Raw genomic sequence first — 21,026 nt, 5'->3', positions numbered from 1 at the left:
TACTTTCTATCCTGGTGGAATTCACTGTTTTACATACGATGATTCAGTTCCAAATAGATGCCTACCACATCTGAAGACAGAGTGCATTTTAGTTGTTAATATACACCCCTATGGTGTTGAAGACTATACCAGAGAGAAAAAACACAGTATTAGATGTCTTGCTTTTAAATATATTATGCATGTAATGCAAATAAAATTAAGGTAAAATGTGTTGTAATGTATATCACTTAGTTTGATGGTTAGAAGTCTTCTTGAATGAGCTAATTAATTTCTTCACGATAGTTTCAGACTCCAAACTTTGCCAGCACTGTTCTTGTTGGCCAGACTACTTCACATCTTAAGGCTCTAACTGAACAAAGTGGAATGCTTACCAGCAGCAACTACAGCTGGAGGAGGCGAGCCCGCCTCACCACCACTTGTTTGGCTCATGGATGCTACAGATGTTTCTCTGGAGGGTGGTAACTGCAGCTCCTTTGGGAGGAGGTCATAGACAGATTCTGAGGGGGAAAAAAAGGAGAAAAGAGGTTTAAATGCACAGATGAACTGTCATGTTTTGTAAACATGGGTTATTTAAAGATTCTAGCCTAGGAATATGGACCATCAGTCTGACATCTCATGAAGCTTCATAAGAAGTTGCACAGAAAATTTATTGCAGATCACTAACCCATAAAAATCAAGCTCACTTTTAAAAAAATAAACTTAAAATAGACAAGTTTTCAAGACTGAGTAAGCTTGAGTTTTCCCTTTCAGGGCACAAGGACCACCGAGGCAGCAACACAGATAGGTGCCTTTGAAACAATAAATATGATGAAAACTGAAGTACCGGAGATCTGGGTGCAAAACAATTCGCAGTTTTCAGGCAATGGAAAAAAAGCTTTCAGCAGAAAATAGACTTATTCTTAGGAAATAATGTAAAGCCTCCATGTTTAATAATTTTTTCCACCATAAGCAGAATTACGTCACACCTTTCACACTTCTCTAAAAAGACATCTACCCAAAACAAAGACTTTTATAAACTGCAAAGGTGTCAGAAGAGATCAACAACCCGTAGATGTGCTGCTATTAACAATCTCCTCTATGTGGAAGTTCCTCAAACACCACAGTAATGTGTGACAGTATAATTAAATATTTTTGTAAATGTATCTGTCGTGAAACAGCTATGGCTGCTGCATACCAGACACCTGACATGAAACCACAAAATCAGAGTTTAGGATGTTAAGTCACCTAACAGCAAATTCATTCTGCTTTTCCACCTGTTTACAGCTGATTCAAAAGTAAATTATTCACCTAAGTGATTATTTAAAATATGTGCCTTAATAGAAGCTGCCAGTATAGAGCAAACAATAAAAATATAGCATTAACCTATTTTACAGTATGTTTATTAGCACAGTTTGTAAAGCTAGAAGCTTGGGTCTTTGGAAAGATATTAACACACCAATATAGAGCCAACTCTAAAAAGTGATGCTCAAAGGCATCCCCAAGAGGGCCTGCTCCTCACTTTGCACACCCCTGTTTTAGCTTAAAATACACACACCCTCATATGAGCAATCCTCTGGCACCAGAGACACATTGTCCTTCTAGGCAATAAGCAGGTCTTCAGTCTATTTCAGCCTTTAATACTTTAATCTTCCCAGTCCACAGTCCATCTGCTAAGCTACATACCTCCTTGATGCATGCAAGAGCAGAAAAGGAAAGCTAGACTTGGCTAGCTTGGCTCTTCTTCATTTGTGAAGTATTAACTGTATTAGCATGCCCAAAAAAAAGGCCTTCCAGATTTCAGACACAATATATTTTGACGTACCAACCTCTGATCAAATATTCACCTGAATATTATGAGTCAAAGGTCTGGCCAGAAGAATACTTGAGGCTCTATTTCTTAACCCAGAGTTTTAAAATGTATTTTATTTATTTATTTTAAACAACATAATGCAATAACAAAATACACATTTAATCAAAATGCAAGGAGACCAAGATGGTAGCAGAAGTTCAAGATTTAGGATATTTTCAATAGCCACATCTACACTACAACGATCTTCCAGACGATCCCTTCTAGAAGATCATCTTCCAGAAGAGCTCACCCACACAGCCACGGACCCTCTTCCAGAAGAACAGGCCAGGAAAAGCTGTGAATGGGGTTGCATGGCTGGAAAGCCCTTCTGGGTGCACCAGCCATGTGCTGCCTTAAAGGGCCCCTCCTCGCACATGCTGCTGAGACCTGCTGAGCTGTTTACAGCAAAGCTGAGCCTGTGTCTGGTCTTGACCCTCACTCATGAGAGACATGGACCCACAGACACTGCAGACCCGCAGGAACGCCCTGACACAGATGCTGGCCATCCTGCTAGCCGTCATCCTCAGCCTCCTACAGGGCAGGACAGCTGGCCCTGGGGGTCCCAACCCACCATGGTCCCTGCTGCATCCCCCCCAGGCCATCCAGTGCCTGTGGACCCACCCTGTGAGCTCCAACTGGTGCTACAGGGTGGTGGTCCTGACCAAGTGGGATGATGCATGCTAGCTCTAGACCTCTGAATGAAGAGGGACACCTTCAGGGAGATACGTAGCTGGCTCGCCCCTGTCCTCCAATGTCAGGACATCCGAATGCAGCCAGCCCTCCCCGTGGAGAAGAGCATGGCCATTGCCACAGGGAAGTTAGGCATCCAGGACAGCTCCTGCTCTGTCGGGCAGTTGTTTGGGGTGGACAAGTTGGGGCCATTGTACTTAAGGGTAAGGCACACTCCGTGCCCTGGCTCATCACAGGGATGAGGCTGTGGGGCAAGAGAGACCATTGGTGGCTGGAGGAGGGGGGATAATGGATGTGGCGGAGGGCACAGATGTCTAAGTCCTGGGAGTACTGTAATGCCCCACATGTACACAGGCCCACTGCCAGATGGGCAAGCCCATGGTATGGAGAAGCAGAGGGCCCAGCAGGGAGAGAGGGAGGGAGGGCAGGCCCCGGAGAGGGCAGAGGGAGGGTGGAAGGGGGCCAGGGCATCCCTGTGCACACCCATGAGCGTGCTCACTCTCTATCCCCTGCAGGTCATGTGAGCCATCAACGAGGTGCTGCTCTGGAGGTTCATGCAGGTTGGGGACCTGAACATGGCTATTGCAGGGTTTGCTGCCCTTGACTTCCCCCAGTGCTTTGGAGCGACTGATGGCATGCATATTGCCATAAGGGCCCCAGAACACAGCACCGTCTGCTATGTTAACACCAAGGGATACCATTCCATCATGCTCCCAGCACTGGTGAACCATCAAGGCTGGTTCATGGACATTTATTTGGGGTGGGCTGGCCAGGCCGAGCACACAACACACGCATCTTCAGGAACTCTGCTCGGTACCACAGGAGGGAGGCAGCACCTATATCCCCCAGCGTGAGCATGCCACTGGGGACGTCGCCATGCCCCTCTGCATGGTGGGTGACCCAGCCAACCCCCTGCAGCTACGGCTTATGCAGGGATACAAAGGCCACCTCAACCCTCCCAGGAGCTCTTCAATGGCCGGCTCACAATAGCATGCTACCCCGTCAAGTGCATCTTCAGCCACTTGAAGGCAAGGTTTATGAGCCTCCCCATGTGGCTTGATGTCGGGGTGGAGAATGTACCCCAGGTTATGGGGGCCTGCTGTGCCCTCCACAACCTCATTGAGGCCAGAGAGGAGAGCTTCCCCCAGGCCGAGGACACCCTTGGAGATGAGCAGCCCACCGTGGTCTCTGTCCTCCAGGTCAACTGCAAGAGTGTCAGCATCCAGGAAGCCCTCCAAGAGGCTTTCACCTGTGGGGCTGAGTGCCCTAACCCGGGCAACGCCCAATAATCAGGGACAAGGAGGGTTTAGAAACTATTAAACTTTACTACAAATGAACAAAATGTTAACAATAAAAATCTGGTTTAACTGTTTACAGATGTGTGAGTGATAACTATGTATGTGGAAGGGCTAATTAAATGGGGTAGGCATTTCAACATGACTGGGGAGGACTGACGGTGGGTACTGCACCTGGCAGGTGGGGAGGCTCGTGAACTCCTGCAGCTGCGGGAGCCCCTCCTGCCCCAGGTGCACAGTCCCCATCGGGCACGGAATGGGCCAGGAGCATAGGAAGGTAAAGGTGTGGGGACATGGGTTCAGCCTCAGCAGGGAGACAGGGGGCTGCCTCACGGTGGGGGGTTCCTTAACGGGCCTGCCCTGGCTACAAACAAAGCCCTGGATTGCGGGGGTTGAGAGGCCCACCAAGAGGTGGGCGATTAGAGCCATAGGGCATTGCGGGGGTGCAAGTGCAGCTGGGGCGGCAGCTCCGCTAGTGCCCCATACATGGTGCAGAGCATGCCTACATCCTCCCCCCCTGTGAACAAGTGCCTTAGTGGAGCTAAAGAGGGTGCTGAAAAGAAGGTCAATGACGGTGAATGGGGAGAACAGCTACAGTGCTTGGTTTTAGCAAAGCCTTGTGCAGTTCCCTACAAGGAGATGCAGCAGCTCTTGGTGCCGGTTCCTCCAGAGCCCGCTCTCTTGGTTTTGGCTCCCTCAGTGTCACCCTTGGCACCAGCTCTCTTAATGCCAAGTCTTTCAGTGCCAGGTCTTTTGGCATTTTGTTCCTCAGCATCAGATCCCTGAATGCCAGTCATGAAACAGGATCTCACGGTGTCGACCAGTTGGCTGGCAGTGCCGTGGCCTTCAGTGCCAACAGATCTTGCGGTGCCGATAATTCTACTAGCGCCTTGCGCTCGGAGGCCACTGGTGCCGACTCTGACCTAGGTGCTGACGTCTCCAGTGACTGTGCTGTAGGAGGTTACCAGTCTTGCCGTTATGGACAATTTTGGTGCAGCTGACTTCTTCATTATATGCAGTCAGCCCACAAAACTCACTCCATAAGTCAGAGAGTTCACAAGATACAAGTGAGGCCACAACTTAACAGAATTCAAGCAAAACAGGATGCTTACAGAGACAAGAACTAGTTGTAACAGTAAGGATTTTTAAAATAAAAGTTTAGGAAGGGACACACACTCTCTTCCTTCATACCATAAGCCAACTTCTAATTACCAAGGATTGTGGAGAAAAGGAATATCTGTCCCCAAGGAAAGTTAAGTGTTTCTGTACTGTTACATGTCCCTGGATTTATAAAATGTTAAGGACAAGGCACAACATTCTATTGACCACAACTTCACCCTTACTCCCACTGGCTCAGAAATGCCTCAAAACAATAGTGACGCATTGAGAGAAGCAAACAAACTAAAATTGGCTCCTGGCTATAGGCAACGGATAAAGCATAAAATGATGTATCTGGCATCACCGAAGCATCCATTATCACACCAAACATAAGACTGATGTTCCTGATTACCTTAAAATTATAAAAATATTGTTGACAATGAAAATCGAAATCTTACATGTCAGATGTTCAAGATGTTTATTTTTAAATACAGTAATTTCTTGTTGAACTAGTTCAGTGTAAACTGTTGCATAGTCTACACAAAACATGTAACTTCAGAGGCACATAAGGAAGGAAGGCACCTGATCCCACTGATTTTCAGTGAGAAGTGGTCATCTAACTCTGTTAAGCACCTTTGAAAATTATCATTCTATATAGAGCCCTCTATCATTTACATTATTGCAAAATGCTACTTTCGTAAGCGTTGGAAATATATTCATACAATCAATTCTTGCTGAGTTATAACAACAAAAAAAGGAATGTACTATTCTGACTATGATTATGTATTTGCACTCATCCTGTGATTAAGCTGTTAGGCCTTCAGCTACTGTCCTAGTATACAGGTAGTACCTATCTGGCTGACAATACTCTGTAATATACTTAAGTATAAAAGAGTAGTTTAAGAACCCAGTTACACTTAACTCTTCATTTACTGGGTTTCCTAAACTGTCAGATGCTTAATTTTAAATTGGATTAAATTACTTAGCTCATTGTTATTGAAGCTACTGGAAACGGTTAATTCTTATTTGGTCATTGATTAGTACACCCAAAGCAAATTTTGAAAATACGTTTGTTTGTTTGTTTGTTTTTTGTAAAGGTGGTCAACAAGATCTTCTCTGTCCAGTTACTCTACAGGACCAAACAGGGAGCGTAGATATAAAAGATGAAGAAAGTAGTGTACACTAGCAAGGTTTAGGTAACCTGTTTTCAGAAGCAGTTCAGTTCTCTAGCCTCAAGTGCTAACTCAATTTATGGAGACATCTGTGAAACTGCAGCAAACAGGAGAAAGAAAACCAGTAGTGAGCTTTAGGAAGCTAGACACAAACTATGTTCATCTCTCCAACTACTGCCAGAAGTGTCTAAAGTGCACCATGTCTATTCCATGCAGTTCAGCTGAGTCACCCCCAAAAATTAAGATGTATGACAATCCTTATCAAGAAACTCATCACCATATTTTACATTGCAATGTTATTCTTAAATCTACTTTCTTTAATTTACTCAAGGGAAATGTGTTTGCAACAAAATAGCTACCCAACTATTGCACTACATTTTCTAGACCGTAAAATCCCCAGCATCTTGTTTTCCCTCCTAGGTAGAAGAAAAACCCAGACAGCAGCACTTCACTTCTCACTGCCAATCAGGGTGAATAAAAATCAATGCTTTTTAAAAATCAATAAAAATCCATTTTTTAAAATGTACCTTGCATATTCATTTAAAATCAGATTTAAAAAAAATTAAAAACTAAATTTCCCATTTAAAAATAACAGTGACAATTAAATCTTATCACACACATGCTACACCCACACTTAAGTCTCGTAAAATGAATGAATGGAACTAGTCTGTCCAACCTAATGACAGGCTCTTTATTCTTGAAAGTTCTGGACTTTGATTTTTAATTTCTGCCTTATACTACCATGTGCAAAGACAGACAAAAGCTAGATAGGATTGTTTTTGTTCTGTGCTCATGTGGTGGTGAACCTGGACCACCCATGGCAAAGTTGATTAAGACACTGTCTAAAGGCAGAGACATGATATATAGGGAAGGACAGAGGCAGCACAGAAAGGAACAGTGGAGTGGACTACACAGAGCTTCCCATATCTGCCTCCCAGCCCCGACACACACACTTTTGCTACAGAAAAATGGTAATGGCTTCCAGGTGTAACAGAGACCCTCTCTGGGAATATTTTGAAGAAATTTGTTCCCTGGGTAAAAAAAGGAATGCGCATCAATGTAAGTACAGCAAGGTTGTAACATTCACAAATTTAACAATTGTGAATTCAATTATTCATGAATGACTGGGAGAGTCAGTTTCACTTTCCTGTGCCAGGCTCAGCAGGCAGGTAGGTGGGCCAACGGAGTGAGGTTCCAAACAGCTCTTCTCCCAGCCTGCCAGCCATGGGAACCACTGCAGGAACCCATGTGGGGTCACTGACATGGCAGAAGGAGGAAGCAGAGGATCCCCACCCCTCTCCCACCCCCCCTCCCACACACACACACAGAGCTGGGGCCCCGCACCCTTTGGGGCTGCGGGCAGAGCGGAGTGGGAGCAAGGCCAGGGCATGGGGCTGCAGCACCTGCTCTGGAGGTCAAGTGTGAACTCCAGCAGCCACAGCAGCTCTGGCAGTGCCCACACACCCCATGCCATAGCAGCGGTCATTTTACTCGTGGAAGTGACAGCTGCCGGCCCTGGTCCAGCCTATGCAGAGTCAGGCGCCCAGTGTAACATCAGTAACTTTCACCATCAAACTTTTCTATCACTAGCACATTTCAATATACAAGATGATCATAAACTGCTATCTGTCATAATTTGCTGTCGATGCACATTGAGCTGCTCCATAAGAGACTATGGCTGCAAATCAGGGGCACGGTACGGCCACTGACTGGCTCCCCACTGCCCCGCCGATGGGCTCCGCTTCCCCCCGCCCATGCCTGCTGCGAGAGAGTGATGCGGGGCAACGCTGGGAGAAGCTCTGGGAGCCAGGGACTTCTGGAGGGCAGGGAGGACCTGCGTGAGCCCAGGGAGTTTCCTTCTGAGCCCCAGCAGGTATTGAATATTCCCAAAAATTACACATTTGCAAGGGCTCTCAACACCAAACCCTCACAAATGTTGTGACCCTACTATAATGCAAGAGATGATGCAGGGCCTAACTGCAAAAATGAAACATGATAAAGAAAACTGCTTATTGGAAGAAAATAATATGGATGAAGATGTGGATATGGCTAAAGACCAATGTAGATAAACTTTTTTTTAGCAATGTCCAACTAGGAAACAGCTTGGGAGTTTGTTTGTTAAATCGCACATATGCTGAAAGGCATGTCAAGGATCTGGGAGAATGATGCATTGCAAAGTAAATCTTAGCTACTCCTTATGACTTGTTTACTTAATAAACTAGGTTTAAAATCTATCACCCATTTACACAGTACAGAAAGCTGCAGGAAGAGAGCTCTAGAGTTGCCATTAGCCACTGATTGTTATTTTCTTATTTTATATCACATAATACATGCCTCTTGTTTTGGAACATCATGGTCACAGACCACAATGGTAAGGACATAAATCTAATCTCTATTTTACTTCAGCATAACTCAGCTTTCCAAAAGGAACCCCATCCTGACTTATTTTCAGTTGGGCTTACTCCAAAATTAAACGCATTCTAAGCACAGTCAGACTTAGCTCTTTTGGTAACTTGGAAACAAATTTGCACCAAGATGGCAGTGGGAGTGGAGAAAGTAAAAGCTAGTTATGGAAGTTTTAAGGATACCATATATTTAGCATTGTAAGGACTTGTCTACTAGAGTTGATAAAATGTGGAAGTTTAAAAAATAGTTTAGAGACGGCTGTCAACTAGCAAATAACGAGACTGCTGCAATTGCAAATATGAAATATTTATATAACATTTAATATTTAATTTAATAAAATAAGTGCTAATGTGTTTGTGTGTATTATTTAGTTTTTACCATTCCTAATGTACTACTGATGCATCTCCAGTTTGACAAAGGTAATGAATATCATGCACTATTTCTTAAATTAATAAAAATCAAGCTACCTAAAAAATACCATAAAGTAATGTCTTAGATGTTATAAAATGCTGTAACAAGATGTACATATTTTACTGATCAGATTTGCACCACTGAAGAAATATGTGAAGTAGCACCAGTGGGAAACTTGATTTAAATCAATCCACCCTGCTGGCCATCCTGCTGCATAAAGGATTGCAATCAGCTTCTACTCATCCAATAAATGTTAATATTTTACCATCCCTCTGTGCACTAATGAACAGCTGACCACTTTGAGTATAAAAGGAAATGTGAAATTTAAGATTTCTTCTTGATTAAAGGGGCCCTTTTATACATACATGTTTACCAACAGATTGTCTTTGTCTCAGACTGAGCACAGATGTATCAGGATTATTCCAGGTCAAACCAAGGAGGAAAAATCTGCTGGTTAGCAAAAGCAAAAGCACATACTTCCATTCATAAGCCACACACCTGTAGATAGACTACAGATCAGTGCCAGTCCCATGCATCTATTCAGGCAGTTATAAGAGTATTTAAAGCAAGCCTCCGAATTTTCTATTCCCCTCCCCCACTCAAACCCACAGTGCTAGCTTGCTAGAGGCTTCCATATATCACATATCCAACTACTCAGACCAAGGACAAAAGGGGACAGATGCGTGAAAAAATATTATTTTAAATGCTCTCAAATTTCTTCAAATGCCCTTGCTCTGATTATCCCTCATTCCTAATCTCATATCAGAGGTCAGCTGTAACAACTCTTATCTTCTTGCCAGTTATACTGAAAATTCAAAAAACTGACATTTCACATGGCCACACTGACCTGATGAAATGAGCTAAAATCATCCACAACACCAATACATTCTACATCGAGGACAACGAGGATTTTGTTCTATAGGGTGCCTGAAGACACACCATACCAACCGAAGAATTTACAAACAGTAACTATAATTTAAAAATTTACAGGGTACTCTAATCAGTTGCCATTGTAATTCACCAGAAATAAGTTACCAGATTCAAAACACTTAGCACTCTTAAATGTACAGGTTGAACCTCTCTAGTCTGGCACCCTTGGGATGTGACCAATGCCAAATAAAAGAATTTGCCAGACCATGGGAAGTCAATATTGTCTAGCAGCACTACCAAGATTTCCATGGCTTACTGGGCTTCTAGAAGACATTTAGGGGTACATAACAAGTAAACAACTGCACAGAACACTGAAAGCCAGAACTTGAGGGTGTAAACAAACTTTATGGGACTACAGAAAACTTGGCTACACCCATGATAAATGGGAGTCTAGCTAAATAAAAACACGCTGGATTAAGGATGTTGACGGATGAGAGTATTCTGCATTAGACAGGTTGAACCTGTACAGATTACACAGTGTAATTCTAAACTATCATCTAATCTCAAGTGACGTGCACCATTGCCTATCTTGAAAAACCTGCCAGAATAACAAATTCTTAAAGGTAGATGTACACCATGTCTCATATGAGAAAGAACTAGAAACAGATGCTTACCTGATGTAAATTCAATGGCAATGCCATAGCAATTCAAATAAGCTGAAGAATTACGCCCTTTTAAAATGAAAATATGCAAAAGATCAAGGGATGAATGGTTTCTTACCAATTCCTGCTTCATGCATGCAAACAATTAGCCCTCTTTGCAGACAGACCCTCAGAATTTTTTGCACAAGACAATATATTAGAATCATCTTGTAGTCTAGTAAGCATCCTTCAGTCTGCATAGACTATGGATCGCGCCCTTTAAAGTTTCAAATGAGGACTTCATTTACAGCGTCTATTGTGACTATGAAGACCCACACGAGAGTGACAGTCCTTACTGCATCTCTTGCAGATGTAGTGGGTGTCTGGCAAGTCCTTATTGTGCTTTCTGTGCGCTCGCTTCTCCTCTGCTAGCTGTCTGATCTTCATCTCGCCCTTCTGAAGGCCCTTGTGTAACCCCTGCCTCCATCTGCTGCGGTCATCTGCTAGTTCTTCCCAGTTGTCCAGCTCCATGTCTACCTCTCTGAGGTCTCTCTTGCAGACATCTTTGTAGCGCAACTGGGGGCGTCCGGGAGGTCTTTTGCCAGAGGCTAGCTCACCACACAGGATGTCTTTTGGAATCCTTCCATCATTCATCCTGTGGACGTGGCCAAGCCAGCGGAGTCGACGCTGCATGAGGAGGGTGTGCATGGTTGGGATTCCAGCTTGCTCAAGGACGGCGGTGTTGGTCACTCTGTCCTTCCATGATATTCCAAGGATGCGCCTGAGGCAGCGCAAGTGGAAGACGTTCAGCCTCTTTTCCTGACGGGCATACAGGGTCCAAGTCTCGCTGCCATAAAGGAGGGTGCTGAGGATGCAGGCTCTGTAGACTTGCATTTTGGTGTGAGTGTACAGCTCGTTGTTATTCCACACTCTCTTGCTGAGTCTGGACAGAGTTGTGGCCGCTTTTCCAATCCTCCTATTTAGCTCAGTGTCCAACGACAGGGTGTCAGTGATGGTGGACCCGAGGTAAACGAACTCGTGGACGACCTCTAATGTATAGTTGTCAATGCTGATTGATGGGGATTCAGCAACATCCTGACCGAGTACGTTTGTCTTCTTTAGGCTGATGGTAAGCCCAAAGTCCTTGCACGCTTTGGAGAACTGATCCAGCAGTTTTTGAAGCTGGTCTTCTGTGTGAGACACTACAGCAGCATCGTCTGCGAACAGCATGTCTCTGATGAGGACTCCCTGCACCTTAGACTTAGCTTTCAGCCTTGCAAGGTTAAACAGTTTCCCATCAGATCAAGTGTGCAGCAAGATGCCCTCTGTTGAAGATCCAAAGGCATGTTTCAGGAGGAGTGCGAAGAAGATCCCAAACAATGTCGGAGCAAGCACGCATCCTTGTTTGACGCCGCTCCTGATTCTGAAAGTATCCAATAATGCGCCATCATATTGGATGGTTCCTCTCATGTCTTCGTGGAATGACTGGATCATCTTGAGTAACCGTGGAGGACAGCCTATCTTGTGGAGCAGTTTGAACAGACCATCCCTGCTGACCAAGTCAAAGGCCTTGGTCAAGTCGATGAAGGCTATGTAGAGTGGCTTTCTCTGCTCCCTGCACTTCTCCTGCAGCTGCCTTAGAGAGAAGACCATGTCAACGGTAGACCTCTCTGCGCGGAATCCGCACTGCGATTCGGGGTACACCCTCGCAGCAATCTTCTGGAGTCTGCCAAGGATGACGTGAGCGAACAGTTTACCAGTGACGCTTAGGAGGGAGATTTCACGGTAGTTGTTGCAGTCGCTTCTGTCTCCTTTGTTCTTATACAACATTACAATATTAGCATCGTGCATATCCTGTGGAACCTCACCCTCTTTCCAGCACAGGCACAGTAGCTCATGTAGGGGTTGCAGGAGTGTGTCTGCGGCACATTTGATTACCTCTGGTGGTATACCATCCTGACCAGGGGCCTTTCCTGCTGCAATGCTGTCGATGGCTCTCTTCAGTTCATCCACAGTCGGTTCTTGATCCAGTTTGTCCATTATTGGTAGGAGCTCGACGGCATCGAGGGCTGCGTCAACCACAACGTTCTCGCGTGAGTACAGCTCAGAGTAGTGCTCAACCCACTGCTCCATCTGTTTGGCTTTGTCAGTGATGACTTCACCAGATTTGGATTTCAGAGGTGCCATCTTGTTCTGGGTGGGTCCTAATGCCTTCCTCATACCCTCGTACATTCCTCTGAGATTACCAAAGTCGGCACAGGTCTGGATGCTGCTGCATAGCTGGAGCCAGTGGTTGTTGGCACAGCGCCTGGCTGTCTGCTGTACTGTTCTTCTGGCCTCTCTAAGTGCTTGCTGGGTACTCTGGCTTGGTGAGCGTTTGTACTCCAGGAGTGCAGCACGCTTCTTTTCAATGACTGGAATCATCTCATCAGAGTTATCTTCGAACCAGTCATTCATGTTTCTAGCTCTTCTTCCAAACACCGACGAGGCCGTGTTGTAAACTGTATCCCTCAGATGTTGCCATTTGGATGTCGCATCGGCGCCCCCAGGGCTGCTGCGCAGATTTTCCTGGAGGGGGTCTCTGAACTCTTCAGCTTTCTCCGAGTTTGCCATCTTTCTGGCGTCAATGTGGGGCCTTCCAGCAGGTTTAGAGCGGTACAGCTTCTTGGGTCTCAGCTTGAGCTTGGAGCAAACTAGCAAGTGATCTGTATCACAGTCAGCACCATGATAGCTGCGTGTCAGAAGGACGTTTTTGAGGTTATTACACCTAGTGATGACCACGTCTAGTTGATGCCAGTGCTTCGAGCGTGGGTGTCTCCATGACACTCTGTGCTGTGGCTTCGTTTGGGTGAGTGTGGGATTTGGGGGGCTGTGTGGTGAGCTGGTGGGTGAATGTCTGTCTGTCTGTCTGTCTGTCTGCAGCTATATTACTTTGCAGAGGAGGGCAGTTTGATCAGCTGCCTGGGTGCCTGAGCTTGTGCTGTGCAGAGAAGAGCAGTTTGCAAGGTGTGAACTGGGAGAGTTCCCTGCCAGGTGAGCCTTCAAGGGCTGATTAGACTGGAGGCAAGGCTTTGAGCCAGGCCTGACCAGCTAGCAGCTCTCTCTAGGAGAAGGGAGCTCTCAGCGAACAAGGTGAGCAGCGAACAGGGGGCAGAAGCTAACAGGGAAGGGAGTTTGCCTCTGGGAGTTCCCTGAGGGAGGAGCCCTGTGTTTGTTGTCCTTTTCAGGTATGGTGTTCCACCTGTGCCCTGCAAGGCAGCACTATCAGGAAAAGGAGTCTCTGAAGAGAAGAGCTTGAAGAGCAATGGGGGAAGGTGGACCTGGGGGCTCTGAGAGCAGCTGGGGGGAGAGGGGCCAGTGCAGCGAGGAGGGCGGACATGGGAGCAGATGGGGGTAGTGGGTTGGGGAGGGTCCTATGGTGATGGTAGCTGGGGGAAGGGGCGGCGAAAGGTCGGGAGGAGGGTCCCGGGGTATGAGGTCATTGCTCCACAGGGAGCTATGGTGACTCTTGGTGACAGAGAGGTATGAAGTAGTGGGATCCTTAACCACATTCTCCACACCCCACTGCCTTGTGGGTTATCCTGGGAAGGAGAAAGGCTAAGGGAGTAAACCCTGACAGAAAATCCCGAGTGGAGTCCGAAGGCGGTTCGGTGTCAACTTCTGGCACTGTCCCGGCAACTCCTGCAGCTGAACTGGTATCAGACGTGGAGGTTATCCTCTCCTTTGGACTATATCGGTAAAGCCGAGAGGGGGACACTGGTGTCTGGGCAGCCCAGTGTCTCCATAATAAGTGCCCAGGCTCACGCCCGGAGAGGTACTCCGGCATCGCTGAACAGCGTTGTGTCAACACGGGAGGCAACAGATACCGGTTATAAGCTCTTGCTCGACTGGTGTAGAGAACGAGCGCCAGGGGTTGCCTTCGATGGTGGGAGAGATCCTCGCATCTCACTGGACAGTCACCGCCTGCCTCAAGCTGGGCAGCCCCCAGCCAATAGGGTACTGTCCCGCCACAGTTCACCTGCCTCGCTGGGTGCGTGAGGCTTAAGGTTCCTGAACCTGACAAGTGACTGAAATTTGGGCACCAGGCAAACCAATAAGAAAATCAACAAGAAATGAGAAACATCAACAATTTAAGCTTGCTTGCTGGAATGTGCGGACCATGCTGACCGGCTTGACTGAAGATCTTCAGGCCATCAGTGACACCCAAAAGACCGCTGTCATCAACGAGGAACTGAAGAGGCTCCGAGCTGATATCACTGCATTGCAAGAGACGCGGCTCGCAGATTCGGGATCCCTAAAGGAAAAGGACTACACCTTCTTCTGGCAGGGTAAAGCCCAAGAAGAACCCAGAGAGCATGGTGTTGGCTTTGTCGTCAGAAACACCCTTCTACAAATGGTGGATTTAGTCATGGGCGGATCAGAAAGACTTCTTCGGATCACGCTTCAAACTTGCGCCGGTCCTGTCCACCTGATCAGCGCTTATGCTCCAACCCTGTACGCCACACCAGAAGTAAAAGACAAGTTCTATGACGTGCTTAGTGCTGCTGTAGCGCAAATACCTGCTCGTGAACAACTGTACATCTTGGGTGACTTCAATGCAAGAGTTGGAGCTGATTGGGCCTCATGGCCTTCCTGCTTAGGACACTTCAGTGTGGGAAAAATGAATGACAATGGACAGCATCTCCTTGAACTGTGCACGTACCACAATCTGTGCATCACAAACACATTCTTCCAAACGAAGCCACAGCACAGAGTGTCGTGGAGACACACACACTCGAAGCACTGTAGAATCATCCTGAATACTTTAGTATCATTGCAATCTAAGGGGTACCATGTAAACTTGTTTTTTCAAAGCCTTTTCAAAGTTGTTATTTTCAGTTTCTTACACTGTCCTCATCACTTTGATATCTGAGGACAAGTCAGAAGAACTAAGCCACATGATTACCATTTGTCACACTTGATTCCCTTTCTAACTAATGGGAAAAGTGATCTATTTAAAGTTTATTTTTGTAGTCATTTTTTGCCTGCTGCAAGGTATGCATTTATTTGTTAATGAAGTCCAAGAAGAGTCCCTTACAATTAGAATAGGAAGTGGTGATAATCAAGGGGGTGAGAGCCTGTGGGAGTTCAATGCATAGCTTTTGATATGCTCCAAAGGAAACTCTATCAACTGCACAGTGTTTAGCTTTGCCATGGACAGTTCTACTGTGCCTGGAAAGCAGAATTGTTGACCAAAGTCAACATGTAAGAGCATCACGCAGTCTCCTATGGTCAAACAGCTGTCACTGTGAAATTAAGACCCTCTTGTTCAAAAATGAGCCTCGCCCTGAAACCCAAGTATGGAAATGCTACTATTTGAAGTATAATAATTAGGTAGAGAGCTATTAACTGGCAATATCATTAGGATTTAATTACAGTAAACTCTCAAAATGCACGATTTCAAGCTGCGCTTAACGCAAATTAAACGCAACTCAAAATCCTGCTCCCCCTGGCCCCGGTTCAACTCCCCCTTGCCCTGATCACCTTCATCACCCCCACGTGTGGCTCTAGCTCAACCCCACCCTGCCCAAGTTCAGCCATCCCCCCCTTGCACACAGCTCCAGCTCAACTCCACCCCTCACCGCCCCCGCAGCCCTAACCCAGCCCACGCTTACCCCCCTTTCCTGCTCCCACCACCCCAGCCCACCACGAGGCTTAACCCTCCCCAACTTCCTGCCACCAACCCCAGGACTTACCTTTCCAAAGGAGCTCCAGGTGCTCCTACTGCTTTCCCAGCTGAAGAACATGCATTCCAACAGGGAAAAAAGCAGCCCACAACTTATGCAAAATTTGAGTTACGCGAGGGTACGTAGAAACACAACCCTTGCGTACATCGAGGCACTACTGTAGTGTTAAACAGTATAATACTGATAATGACAATCTTATTTAAAAATAGTTAAAAGTTGAAGAATTTCTTTAGCAAGTCTGCAATAGCATTAACACAAAATATATTTTGTTTTAATACTAACATGTAATTTGACCAGTAATTTCTAATTCAGCTAGTCACTGTGCCTTTAGAAAAGCTATTAATCTCAATATTCAGAATTTTGCACAATGGCAGAGAAATCCATTCTTTTACAGTTGAAGCTAAACAACCGACAAAAGCATGTTAATGGCTTACTATTTTGGCTGGCTTCCAAATATCATAGAAAGCTTTCCTACCAGTGTTTCAGATTTCTCTATTCATAGCTCAAAGAGTGCTTGTATAAATGTGGACAGATGTTATAAATCCCACCTTTGTAGCCAATGTTACCTATTCCACAAATGGAGAACAATGTGATTTGGCGGGTGTCACTTAAATAATTACTATGCAGGTACTTCTCAAAGAAGGTTATTCAATGGCTCTAAAGAGCTGCAGCAAGTGCCCCACTGAGGGGTGGGGATTCTTGGTCTGACCACTTTGGCAGTAGTCCCACACTACAACAGCACAACTGCTGCTGGTGGTTCCAAAGTGTGATCACAATGCTGCTAAAATTTGGCTTGGCTGCCCCCTCTCTGGTTCAGATGATGTTAAAACCTGGAGCATGAGGAATCTGTTGCTACACAGCAGAGTCCGCCGACAACTCATTCCTGGCTGCACTATCAGGGTAAGAGAGAGGGGAAGATTTCCCAGCCAAGGGGGGCTTCAGGAGTGTGAGAGAAAAAGGGAATCCAAGTACATCACCCTGCTCCCCACCCCACCCTCCACACATACACTTTCACCTCCAAGAAACAGATGAGCTGGTTATGCTACATCATTTTGAGCCTGAGATTATACTAGCAACTACTCTGAAATCCTTCAAAGTATCACAGATTCCAGAGTCAATTAAGTGTGGAATGATAGGACTGCAAACATCTGCACCAAGTAAGGCACCTCTAGTGAAATGTTTAAATCTTCCAGGGGTTTGCACTTTAAAAGGATGCTTCACCATTAGTAAGTTGATTCTTGGTCCACAAGATGGTCTGGCAAGTCCAGGCAGCCAGAGATAAGGTGGGTGTAACAGTATAACCAACATGGTTTTTCTGTAGCCATACTGAGAGGCCTCAGAGCTCTTCTGCAGCCAGAATAAAGAGGAGAAGCCATTAACTGTGAAGCTACAGGACACATAACTCACATTCCATCTACATTTGGAACGACATTCCTCAGCTCTCGTCCCCTATTACCCCTCCTCTACTTTAAATACATCGATGACATCTTTATGGTTTGGACCCATGGTATAGACTCTAGAAGAATTCCACAGAGACTTTAAACAATCTGCACCCCACCATCAACTTATGCCTCTACTACTCCACGCGAGATATGCATTTCCTGGACACTACAGTACTAATCAAGGATGGCCTGATCAGTACCACACTCTTCTAGAAACCCACTGATCACTATACTTACCTACACACTTCTAGCTTCTATCCTGCACACGCAACTAGATCCATTGTTTACAGTCAAGCCCTTAGGTACAATCACATTTGCTCTTATCCTACTGACAGAAACCAAAAACTACAAGATCTCTACCAAATGTTCATAAACCTGAATTACCCACCAGGAAAAATAAAAACACACAAATCGACAGGGCCAGACAAATACCCAGAAACCAGCTACTCCAAGATAGACCCAAAAAAGCCAATAACAGAACACCACTGGTCATTACCTACAGCCCCCAACTCAAACCACTGCAATGCATTATTAAAGACCTACAACCTGTCCTTAATCAGGATGCCACACTCCAGAAGGCCTGAGGTGACAGACCCGTTCTCTCCTACAGACAACCTCCCAACCTTACGAGGATCCTCACCAACAATCACAGTCTATACCACAAGAACAACAATCCTGGAACTTTTCCTTGCAACAAGGCCTGTTGCCAACTTTGTCCACATATCTATTCTGGAGATACCATCACTGGACCTAACCAGGTTGTTTACAGAATCACGGGCACATTCTCTGTTCCTCAACTAACATCATATATGCCATCATGTGCCAACAATGCCCAGATGCTTTGTATGTTGGACAGACTTCAAACTCTCTTAGACAAAGAATTAATGGGCATAAAACAGACATAAAAACAGTCCTGATTCACAAACCTGACTGCCAGCACTTTAATGGAGTGTTAATGACCTGAAAGTCTGTGTTTTCCTGAAGAGGAATTTTCACAACAGTTTGGAAAGACAGGCTGCTGAACTCTCTTTTATATTCAAATTCGACACAATAACACATGGTTGGAAGCGGGATGGGCATTTTCTAGCTCATTATATGGGCTCTTTTGCACACTTGGCTTTATCTAATTCTTGACATCCCCCCCTTTTGCCCCCTGCTCTCTGATTTGCTCACCTTGATAATATTTTTCAGATTTGTCAACCTTGATTACTTGATTTTTGGTCTTCTGTGCCTTAGATATTGAGTCTGTTCTTGTATGGCTATGATTTGAAATGTGGGTCTATCCCACAAAAGCTCATCGCCTAATAAATTATTTTGTTAGTCTTTAAAGCGCTACTGGACTGCTTTTATTTCAGTACAATAGTGTCACATCAGGCTGTTAAGAAGAAGACCACATCCTACTTCCACCATTACCAGATAAAGAAAGCAGATCTTAAGATGGGTAAAGAAAACTTACCAGCAGTCATGAAGCACTTTATAGACAAAATAATTTATTAGGTGATTTTGTTAGTCTTTAAAGTGCTGCATGACTGCTGGATGGTTTTATTACAATACAGACTAACATGGCTACGTCTCTGTTACTAAAGAAAACTTAGTTAACAGTATTTTGTCAAGCAAGCAGTAACTTATCAATAGCTGAGTTTGTGGAATCACCATTCTGTGATGATTGTCTTCACTTTTCTACTGTTTTCTGTATAATCTCTGTCTAGTTTGTAATTGTTTCTGTCCACTGTATAATTTTTGTAGGTGTAAATCAGTTAAGGTGGTAGGATTTGCTTGGTTTGCTAATTCTGTTACAGCATCAAAATAAAAAAAGCAGTAAAGTAGCACTTTAAAGACTAACAAAGTAATTTATTAGGTGAGCTTTTGTGGGACAGACCTAGTTCTTCAGACCATAGCTATACCAGAACAGACACAGTATGTCTGACTGATTAGCAAAATTGTACTAAAATAATTGTCAAGGTATAGCTAAGCAGGACTCAAGTTTCACTAATTAAACTGGAGTCCAAAAAGGAAAACAGTAAGGGAGGGAAGAAGGAAAACCTAAGGGAAGAACCTGGGAGGACTGCATAAAGGTCTGCTTCAGTCTCTCATCTCCTTTTTTCTTAGTCCTATCAAAACAAAAAGCAGTCAAGCAGCACTTTAAAGACTAGCAAAATAGTTTATTAGGTGAGCTTTCGTGGGACAGAGCTCACCTAATAAACTATTTTGCTAGTCTTTAAAGTGCTACTTGACTGCTTTTTGTTTTGATAGTGTATAGACCAGCACGGCTTCCTTGCTGTTTCTTAGTCCTGGAATGACCTGCGAAGAGAACACTTGTCCTGCAGTTGACCCTCCCCTTGGCACTTCAGACAAACAGAGTGAAGGTCACCCTTTGCATGCACTTCCCATATCTCTTCCACTGCTCAGAGCTCTGGGGCACCTCTAAGTAAGGGAAAATCCCCTCGAAGACTCACTATAGTTTTAATAACAATCAGCTACTAATTAACCAAAGAACTCTGAGCTGGTCATCAATGATTTTAAGTTATTTTGAAAAAAAATCCAGAGAAAGTGAAATAATTTACTCTAAAAGTAGTAAACTACTGAGCAACACAGTGTCTACAGGGATTCTTGCACTCGTGATTGCCAACCACTTGACTCTTGGGCAGTGACAGTGAATTTTGTGTTGGCACATCAGCAGCCACAGCCCTGGGATTGGCTGAGGGATAGGGGCAGGGAACTGGCTGAGTATGGGCAACCCCACCCTTTTTTAACCACAAAAAAGGCACTGGGCAGTAGCATGCATAAAGTGACCAGAGAGACTACACTGCAGTAACAAGGGCACTATGGAACACAGCTGAAAACACTTTGCCCGTTTGGAGCCAAAATGTCAATGTTCTATATCCATATTGACACCTTATCATCCAAGAGCAATAAGGAATCCTGGCACCAAGTTGAACAACAGAAGAAAACTCACAAAACGTAGCACTGGTTTCCACAAAACGAACAGTCATATCTAATAAGTGAATGTAACAGCAAAAATGCTGTAAATTAAATGTAAGCAAAAGTAACCAAATTATTAGTCATTGCTGAACAAGCTAAGAGACAGAATTGTCTACTGCACAAGCAAGAAGTGGCATTTTTTCTTAAAACAAGTGATATAAAAAGGTCAACTGTCTCAAATTTTTCAAGAGCTGCTAAATTTTCAAAGGGCAAGTTGTATCACATGAAAATTAGTTAAGGGATTAGCTTCAGCAAAAACAGCTGCCTCTGGAGCTGACCAGAGATATTATTAAAGTGCATAAATTCCTCTCATTTGGTTGACTCAAAGAGCAAATACAAATGCATATATGCTGAGCAGCTGTATTAAAGTAGTGTTTGCCACTCTATTTTTATTCAAACAGAAGCCTTGTTTCACATTACCATTCCCACTTCACATTACCTCAGTGTGCACTAACTAAGATACCT

General features: G+C 44.8%; 1 protein-coding gene across 3 annotated transcripts in view; it reads right to left on the bottom strand.

Annotated features, from left to right (window-relative positions):
• The window catches only part of NFAT5 (nuclear factor of activated T cells 5), a 124,571-nt gene that overhangs the window by 82,225 nt on the left and 21,320 nt on the right, over window positions 1–21,026 (bottom strand). For 2 of the 3 annotated variants that reach the window (XM_075008247.1, XM_075008248.1), the window contains exon 2: window positions 372–497. In XM_075008247.1, coding sequence (XP_074864348.1) covers window positions 372–497 — 126 coding nt within the window. Of the gene's footprint in view, window positions 1–371; window positions 498–21,026 lie in introns of those variants that run through there. The other variant, XM_075008249.1, reaches the window with a different exon arrangement.

The sequence above is a fragment of the Carettochelys insculpta genome, chromosome 14 (genome assembly GCF_033958435.1).
Source record: "Carettochelys insculpta isolate YL-2023 chromosome 14, ASM3395843v1, whole genome shotgun sequence".
Lineage (NCBI taxonomy): Eukaryota > Metazoa > Chordata > Testudines > Carettochelyidae > Carettochelys > Carettochelys insculpta.
This window is presented reverse-complemented; position numbering and strand designations above follow the sequence as displayed.